This window comes from Penaeus vannamei, chromosome 27 (assembly GCF_042767895.1).
Source record: "Penaeus vannamei isolate JL-2024 chromosome 27, ASM4276789v1, whole genome shotgun sequence".
Taxonomy (NCBI): Eukaryota; Metazoa; Arthropoda; class Malacostraca; order Decapoda; family Penaeidae; genus Penaeus; species Penaeus vannamei.
Window position 1 is genome coordinate 29897390 of NC_091575.1, and position 10000 is coordinate 29907389.

The window sequence follows — 10000 nt, forward strand, 5'->3', positions numbered from 1 at the left end:
AATTAATGGTTCTTTTTTATATGTATTGTCTATCTTTAGGGTAATTTTCTATATTACGTCCGCATGACCGATATCGACGATTTTGGTATCGTTGGATTCCTCTCACTCTCCACATTGCAAATATATAGTTATTATTGCGCGCTAACCCCCCGTTAGCGACAAACTTGGTCCCGATAGCAGGGGAGGGCATGAAAGGTTCCAGGGAAAATGCGGGTTAAATAGCACTAATAATATAACGCACAGTGAAAATAACCATGGTTATTCACATAACTTTCCATAATAACCATGGTTATTCACATAACTTTCCATAATAACCATGGTTATTCACATAACTTTCCATAATAACCATGGTTATTCACATAACTTTCCATAATAACCATGGTTATTCACATAACTTTCCCTGGGGGGGCTGCCGCCCCCCAACCCCCGCCGAGGAAACAAAACCTCCACCACGTATTCACGGCAGGCTAGAGCGTTACACAATCATCGTCGATGTCGGAGCAGGGGGCGTATTACCTCGTAAGATTCTCACTGAATCAGCATATTAACCTTATTATAATCAGCATTGTATATAGAGACGATTGTAGTATAATCAGGATAAACACGGTGGCCCGCCCTCGTCGGCGTGTTTTGCGCCTTTTTCGATGTTACACCGATGGCCTCAAAGTCGAGTTTCCCTTCCTCTGGAATAACGACATTCGTATTCCTAACCGAAATAACCGTCGCGTTCAGAAGTCAGTCATAGTCGCCGCGATGGCCGAGTGTGGAGGGTGCTCGTACTCCGAGACGGATTTTCTGCGCGAGATTGCCATTAGCCAAGAAAAAATGCTAGGTATGTGCTTCCGCCACGGCCTCCGTCGTGAGAAAGATTGCGGCAGGTGCGGGCAGCCAGCACCTGAATGTGAGGTTGCATCACTTCCTGTGTGCTGCAGCGTCGCTGTATCCTCCGGCCTAGGACCTCCTGCCGGATGCACCCTGCCTCCTTCACCTTCAAAGGAGCACCCTCCCTATTAATTAGCGGCATTAATCAATCAGGTTAGTACCTTTAAAATCCTAGGTTATTGTAAGTTATCGACATCTAGTTCGTGTGCACTCTATCCTGCCGTGAATACGTGGTGGAGGTTTTGTTTCCTCGGCAGGGGTTGGGGGGCGGCAGCCCCCCCAGGGGGGGTCGCAGCCCCCTGCAATGGAAAGTCTTGTGAATAACCATGATTATTTTCACTGTGAGGTCATATTGTTAGGGTAATTTTATATATTACGTCCGCCGCTTCGACATCGTCGCCCCCGCAATCGGGACCAAGTTTGTCGCTAACGGGGGGTTAGCGCGCAATAAAACCTATCTATTTGCATTGTATAGAGTGAGAGGAATCCAACGATACCAAAATCGTCGATATCGGTCATGCGGACGTAATATAGAAAATTGCCATCTTTAGTTATTAATGGTTCTCTTTTTTCATTTGTTATTTATCTATTGTTATTAATGGTTATTTTTCGTTATTTAGATTTGGTTATAAATAGTCCTGTTTTCATTAGTTTTTTTTATCTTTTATCTTTTTTATCAATGCTTCTGTTTTTTTCTCATATATTTTTTAGTGTGATTTATTCTTATTTGGTTAAGTATGGAATATGTTGCATGTTGCATATATTTTTTATTTTAACTTTTCTCTCGTTTTTGCAATGTGATTTAATTTTATATGGCTAAAACTGAAATTGCTTGTCGAAATATATAATTATAAGCATCCTGTACGACAATAAGTGCCAAAATGCTTTAACATTATGAGACATATTCCTATCAGTATTATATAAACAAAAAAAAATATTGTTACAATTTTTTATCTTATCGGTGGTTGTTTAGGCCCAAGGAAGGGGGGGGGGGAGGGAGGGGAGGGGAAGGGTAGCGAAATCAGAAAAAAAAAAATATATGTCAATTTTCTAGACGTTCGTCAGTAATCTCATATTAAAGTTTTACTACTGAACACACTACAGTTATATAAAGAGAAAAAAACTAGTACTAATTACAGAATATCTTTTCCTTATCCTTAAAAAAATCAGATAAGAGAGACGCCATATTAACATTACAATATATAGGCATTACAAGTAGATAGAGAAAGCTAGAATATATATATATTTTTTATCTTAGCCTTAGAAATATAAATTGCGGATGTGTCGAAAGGTTGAGAAAGGGATTACGAGTATAAAAAAAAATAGTGACAGCTTATCCATTTTAACCTAAAAGCGGCAGAATCTTGATTCATTCGGATATTCCATAACATTATCCACATTCTTATCAACGTAATAAATAAGAGACAGAATCGTATATACTTAGCCACACACCACCACGATTTAACAAAAGACTACATGTTTTTTCTTCTTCCAACAGGAACGTTCCTCGCCATTCTGGTGGTGTCAACAGCCGTCCTTTGCCAAGCCGAAGACGCGGCCGAGAAGAACGAACGTCTCACCACGACGACAACAAATGACGTCATCATCGGCACGGAGTTATTAGTGTATGGCGGTATTATCGTGTTTATCGTCCTTGGCCTTATCGGCGTCATCGGGCTCTTTGTACAGAAGGAGGAAGTGGCTACTGGGTTCTACGCGCCGTCGTGAGTATTGGGGCGTGGTGTCGTGAGGGCGTTGAGGTTAACGTGGGAGTCCGAGGCGGGTGAATGAAGTTGATTTTGTAAGATGGAGGGTAAGAGTGAATAAATTTTGTAAGATTGATTTTGTTAGATGGAGGGTAAGAGTTGAATCAATTTTGTAAGATGGAAGGTAAGAGTTGAATTAATTGTGCAAGATGGCGGGTAAGAATGAAAATAATTTTGGGAGTCCGAGGGGTTTAAATGAAGTTGATTTTGTAAGATGGAGGGTAAGTATTGAATCAATTTTGTAAGATGGAGGGAAGAATTGAATTAATTGTGCAAGATGGAGGGTAAGGATTGAATTTTATTTTGTAAGATGGAGGGTAAGAATGAAGTTGATTTTGTAAGATGGAGGGAAGAATTGAATTAATTGTGCAAGATGGAGGGTAAGGATTGAATTTTATTTTGTAAGATGGAGGGTAAGAATGAAGTTGATTTTGTAAGATGGAGGGAAGAATTGAATTAATTGTGCAAGATGGAGGGTAAGGATTGAATTTTATTTTGTAAGATGGAGGGTAAGAATGAAGTTGATTTTGTAAGATGGAGGGAAGAATTGAATTAATTGTGCAAGATGGAGGGTAAGGATTGAATCAATTTTGTAAGATGGGGGGTTGAATGAAGTTGATTTTGTAATATGGAGGGTAAGAATTAAATTAATTTTGTAAGATGGAGGGTAAGAATTTAATTAATTTTGTAAGATGGAGGGTAAGAATTAGATTAATTTTGTAAAACGAAGGGTAAGAATGAGAATGATTTTGCAAAATAGAGGGGAAAGAGTTTAATTAATTCTGTAAGATGGAGGGAAGAGTTTAATCAATTTTGTAAGATGGAGGGTGTGAATTTAATTAATTTTGTAAGATGGAGGTAAGAATGAAAATATTTTTGCAAAATGGAGGGAAGGACCTGAATTAATTCTGTAAGATGGAGGGAAGAATTAAATTAATTTTGTAAAACGGAGGGTAAGAATGAAAATAATTCTGGGAGATGGAGGGTGAGAATGATAATAATTTTGTAGGATGATGGATGGGTAAGAATTCAATTAATTTTGTAAGATGGAGGGTGAGAATGAAAATGATTTTGTAAAACAGAGGGTAAGAATTAAATTGATTTTGTAAGATGGAGGATAAGAATGAAAATCCAAACACACATACCTTCCTCTATTAAAAAAAGACCCAATATTACAACCCCCCCCCCAAAAAAAAAAAAAAAAATCAAATCAAACCAAAACGAACCAAAACAAAACACGCCTACCATACCCAGCCCCCCCCCAAAGTAAAAAAAAAAGCCACCCCCCAAAAAAGTAAAAAAAAAAAAAAAAAAAAAATCCTCCCCCCCTCAAAAAAAAGTAAAAAAAAAAAAAATCCTCCCCCCCGAAAAAAGTAAAAAAATCCCCTCCCCCAAAAAAGTAAAAAAAAGCCCCCTCAAAAAAGATAAAAAAAGCCCCCCCAAAGTAAAATAAAAGCCTCCCCCCAAAAGTAAAAAAAGCCCCCCCCCACAAAAAAAAGTAAAAATAAGCCCCCCCGAAAAAAGTTAAAAAAGCCCCCCCAAAGTAAAAATAAGCCCCCCAAAAAGTAAAAAGAAGCCCCCCCCCAAAAAAGTTAAAAAAAGCCCCCCAAAGTAAAAAAAATCCCCCCCCCCAAAAAAGTAAAAAGAAGCCCCCCCCGAAAAAAGTTAAAAAAGCCCCCCCAAAGTAAAAATAAGCCCCCCAAAAAGTAAAAAGCCCCCCCCCCAAAAGTAAAAAAAAGCTCCCCTCCCAAAAAAAGTAGAAAAAAGCCCCCCCAAAAGTATAACCCCCCCAAAAAAAAAGCCCCCCCTCCAAATAAAAAAAATCACCCACATTCATACCATGTACACAGGTATTACCCCCCCTCCCCCTCCCCCTCATTAGGCCCTACCCGGGGGTGACTGACCGCACGAATCACGTAGGCCCATCGCCAATGCCCCTTTTATATATGGGCATAACCGTTACTTGTTCTAGTTCCTTTGGGTGTCTCTGTCCTTCGCTGACCCTGGGACAAAGGCTGGGAAAGTGATAGGAGATTTGTTATCATTCTTTGTGTTATTTTTTTTAAATTATTTTTTGTGCTGTTATCTTTTAGAATTATTTTTGTTATCATTTTTTGTTGTAATATTTTTAATATTTTTTTTGTTGTTTTTTATTATTATTACTTTTGTTATTATTTTTGTGTTGTTATTTTTTAAAATCATTTTTGTATTTTTTTTGTGTTATATTTATTTTTAAAACTATTTTTGTTATACTTTTTAGTTGTTATTTTCGTTATCATTGGCTATTAGTATACTTTTATATTATCTATTATTATATTTATTCATTTATTAATTCCTTTGATATAAATTCATTCGTTTTCTGTATTGCTGGCAAAATGGACTAAAATTTATTTCGTAAGACATTGTCATAATCACCATAGACACCACCCCCACTATCATCATCATCACCACCATCATCATCATCACCACCACCACCACCACCACCACCACCATCATCATCATCATCATCACCACCACCACCACCACCACCATCATCACCATCATCATCATCACATTACCACCACCACCATCCTCATCATCATCACATTACCACCACCACCATCCTCATTATCACCACCACCATCATCGTATTAGCATCATCATCATCACATCATCACGACTGCCATCATCACCACCAGTACCACTATTACCGCTATCATCACTATCACCACCATCATCACATCAGCGTTACCACCACCACTATTATCATCATTACTACCACCACCAGCACCACCACTATTACCATCATTACTACCACCACCAGCACCACCACCATCATCATCACCACCATTATCATCATCATCGTCATCACATCAGCATCGCCACCACGATTATCATCATTACTACCACCACCAGCACCACCATCCTCGTCACTAACATCATCATCACCGCCACCACCATCAATAACATCATCGTCATCACCACTACCATCACATCATCACCACATCATTACCCCCACTACCACCATCATCATCATCACCACTACCATCACATCATCATCACCAGCACCACCATCATCACATCATCATCATCCCCACCACCATCACATCATTACCAGCACCACCATCAACATCATCACCACCACCATCTTCACCATTATCATCATATCATCATCACCATCTTCATCGCCCTCGCCATCACCATCCAAGCGCCTACGGTAATACTATATTCGTTTCATCATCATTTATATAATGTCGGTTTCACCATCATCACCATTAACTATCCGAGCAATGGGAAAAAAATGAAGGATTGTAGGATAGGGCGGCCATACCTTGACCCCCCCACGTGCCCAGTACACCATCCTTCACCCTCCCCCCCCCCCCTATATCCGTCCTTATATTTCTACCCCCCTCCCCCCCCCGTTTCCCCATTTCCCAACTTCCATTCCCTCATCCCTCCCGCCTCCCCCACCCTGCTACCCCCCATTCCCTATTTCCTATCTTCCATTTCCTCATCCCTCCCCCTCCTCCCCCCCCTCCCCGAGCCCAACCCCGGTCTATCTTCCACCTCTCACCCCTCCAACCCCCGCCCTTAGCCCTCCACCCTCCACCCCCACCACTTCATCCTCCATTCCACCCCCCCCTTGACTTCACTCTTCACCCCCCATTTGCCCACCCACCCCTATTTTAATACTCCGCCCCCCACTAACCTTCCACCCTACCCCCCCCCTCTCAGTCCATCAATTTAGCCTTCACCCCCATCCCCTTCCCACCCCATCTCCCCCCCCCTCCCCTCCCCCAGCACTTCACTCTCCACCCCCTTTACCCCCACCCCCCCTCTTTTAATACTCCACCCCCCACCCCTCTCAGCCCATCAATTTAGCCTTCACCCCCATCCCTCTCCCACCCCATCTCCCCCTCTCCCCTCCCCCACCCATAACCCTTCACTCCCCCCCTCCCCCCAACCCCCCTACTATGGCCTGGCGGAAAGCATTTGGCAACCATGATTAAGATTCCGTTTTCTATACCTTTCTAGTTTACAAATTCGCTTACATTTAGCATTACAGATGATTATTATTTTTTTCTTTAACAATAATTTTGTAATTTTAGCGTGAAACAGCGTCATTTTGCCGATGGATGTTCTCTATGTATGATAACAAGGAGGATAATGGATAAAACAGCCATATGGCAATCAATATTATCATAAATTTTGACAATCTTCTTAAACTGAAGCAATTGTTTTCACTCGTTATTTTTCATGATTACACTATGAGTAAATGTATGATAAGCATAAAGTAAAGGGAATAAGAGGAAAAATGAGAATAATTTTTTTCTACTTTTGGCCATTTTTTACATTATTATTGTTGACATAATAGTTCAATCTTTTAGGGTTATCAAAACCTCCAAGGCTTTACTACTATTATATAAGATAATAATAATGATAATAATAATAATGATAATAATAATAATGATAATAATAATAATGATAATGATAATAATGATAATAATAATGATAACAATAATAATGATGATAATAATAATGATAATAATAATAATGATGATGATAATAATAATAAAACAAATATCAATGAACAAATATTTTTCTTTGCATTCACTTAACGTTTTTTTTCGTAATACATTATGGACAATTTTAACGAAAGTGTGAGCGGAAGGAGTAATCCTTAATGTGGATTATTCACGCTAAAACAACGAAGAACAGGGCGGGAAAAGACACGTTAATTAATAACTAAAGATACACAATAAATATAAAAAAGAACCATTAATAACCAAAGATATACAATAGATATAAAAAATAACCATTAATAACCAAAGATATACAATAGATATAAAAAAGAACCATTAATAACCAAGGATATATAATATATATATAAAAGAACCATTAAAACCAAAGATATATAATAAATATAAAAAAGAACCAGTAATAACAACAGATAAATAACAAATGAAAAAAACAACAACCCATTAATAACCCCATAACGAGAAAACAGATTATCTTTACTCATTTCTTCCCACATCCATACTTTATCCTATTCTTTCCTTCACCTTCCTATCTCCATTTACCATAAATTCCAACAAACAGACGCAGAAATATAGGCCTATCTGTCTATATATCCGATAGATATACATCTAACTATCTATTTGCCGGGTTGATATGCATGTCTAGAGTAATAAATATGATTAATATAAATAAATATAAATAGATAAATATAAATACGCATTTATTTCTTTATTCATGCATGTCAAGTATACGAATATTCTTGGGGTCGGACCTCGCACAATTCTAACAAAACCGACAGTAAAATTTTGACAAGTTTACCGAGACAAACATTCGCATCTCAAAAATATGAGGTAGCGATGGTCGTCTTGGTCTTGGTCACTCCTCGCGCGGTCTTAAGGCGCTGTCACACTAGCACTCTTCCGTGAATTTTTTTGAAAATTTTATATAACAAATACAAACACAATCTTATATAACATAAATACAAACATTCCCGAATATAGCTCTTGGTTTGGCTGTGCTTGGCTGAAAAAAGTCGACGGATAGGTTTTCAGACGGAAACGATCATTATCGTCTGACTGGAAAACCGACAATTCGCTAAAAAAATGGTGAAAAAATCAGAAAATTGTCAAAAAATTGGAAAAGTTCTAGCGTGACAACACCTTTACAAACGATACACAAATCTTTGGTATATTGACCTAGGTACACTTACAGGTAAGACTATATACGGTAATAAAGGGGTGGATATGCAGGTATGGCTTTAAGGGTAAGAAGTGGGTAAGGAGGGAGAAAGGTTTAAGCTCTGTGGGAGACTTTGGTAGAATGACCTATATCCTTCTATGGACTTGGGTGCCGTTGCTATAATGACATGTTCTTTATAGCATTTATCATTTTTCATTTTTTTAATGATTGTCTTGTTTTACCTTTTTCATTTATGTTATATGGATACACACGTACACACGCACGCACACACACACACACACGCACGCACACACACACGCACGCACACACGCACACGCACACGCACACGCACACGCATGCACACACACACGCACGCACACACACGCACACACACACACATATGTATATTCATATATACATATATATATATATATATATATATATACATATGCATTTTTGTATATATATATATATATACATATATATATATATATATATATATATATATATATATTTTTTTTTTTTTTTTTTTTTTTTTTTATTTATTTTTTTTTTTTAAGAAAAAAGATCTTCATTTATGATCATAAGAACCCATTTCGTTAAATCAATAATATTCCAATTTTTTATCTATCAATTTTACACAAATTGATAGATAAATCACAACAATAACCTATTTATACATATTTATCTATCAATTTTACACAACACTATTTTCTTAAAACAACTTGTCTCCATAATTACCTATTTATACATATTCATCTATCAATCTTACACAACACCATTTTCTTAAAACAACTTGTCTCCACAACAATTACCTATTTATACATATCCATCTATTAGTTTAACACAACACTATTTTCTTAAAACAACTTGTCTCCACAACAATAACCTATTCATGCATATCCATCTATCAATCTTACACAACACTATTTTCTTAAAACAACTTGTCTCCACAATAATAACCTATTTATACATATCCATCTATCAATCTTACACAAGCACCATTTTCTTAAAACAACTTGTCTTCACAATAATAACCTATTTATACATATTCTTCTATCAACTTTACACAAGCACTATTCTCTTAAAACAACTTGTCTCCATAATTACCTATTTATACGTATTTATCTATTAATTTATCTATCCCCCCCCCCCCACAGAGCCTACGCCGCCCCAGCCCCTGTCTACCACCACGAACACGAACCCAGCTCATACACCTCATACTCTGTTCACCGCTCGCTCGAAGACGCTGATAAGAAGTACCAATAGAAAGAAGGAAGATGAAGAAGGGAGAAGAAAGAAGTACCAATAGAAAGAAGGATTTAAGAAGATGATGAAGAAGAAGAAGGAAGAAGGAAAGAGAGAAGGAGAGAAGGAAAGAGAGAAGGATGGAAAAAATGGGTTTAAGACGCTGCTAAGAAGTGTCAGTAGAGAGAAGGAAGATGAAGAAGAAGAAGAAGAGGAAGAAGGAAGAAGGAAAGAAGGAAAGAGAGAAGGAAAGAAGGAAAGAGAGAAGGAGAGAAGGATGGAAGAAGGAGTTTAAGATGCTGATAAGAAGTACCAATAGAAAGACGGAAAATTTACGAAGATGAAGAAGGAAGAAGGAAGAAGGAAAGAGAGAAGGGGAGAAGGAAGGTGAGAAGGAAGATGGAAAGAGAGAAGGAGAGAAGGATGGA

General features: G+C 37.9%; 1 protein-coding gene across 1 annotated transcript in view; it reads left to right on the forward strand.

The window, feature by feature from the left end:
* LOC113811109 (uncharacterized) overlaps nt 1-9613 on the forward strand; it is a 9842-nt gene extending 229 nt beyond the window's left edge. Inside the window, exons 2-3 of the mRNA XM_027362777.2 lie at nt 2381-2606; nt 9485-9613. Of these exons, the coding sequence (XP_027218578.2) occupies nt 2381-2606; nt 9485-9593 (335 nt within the window). The 3' untranslated portion in view covers nt 9594-9613. The remainder of the gene's footprint in view (nt 1-2380; nt 2607-9484) is intronic.
* Nucleotides 9614-10000: the final 387 nt, after the last annotated feature.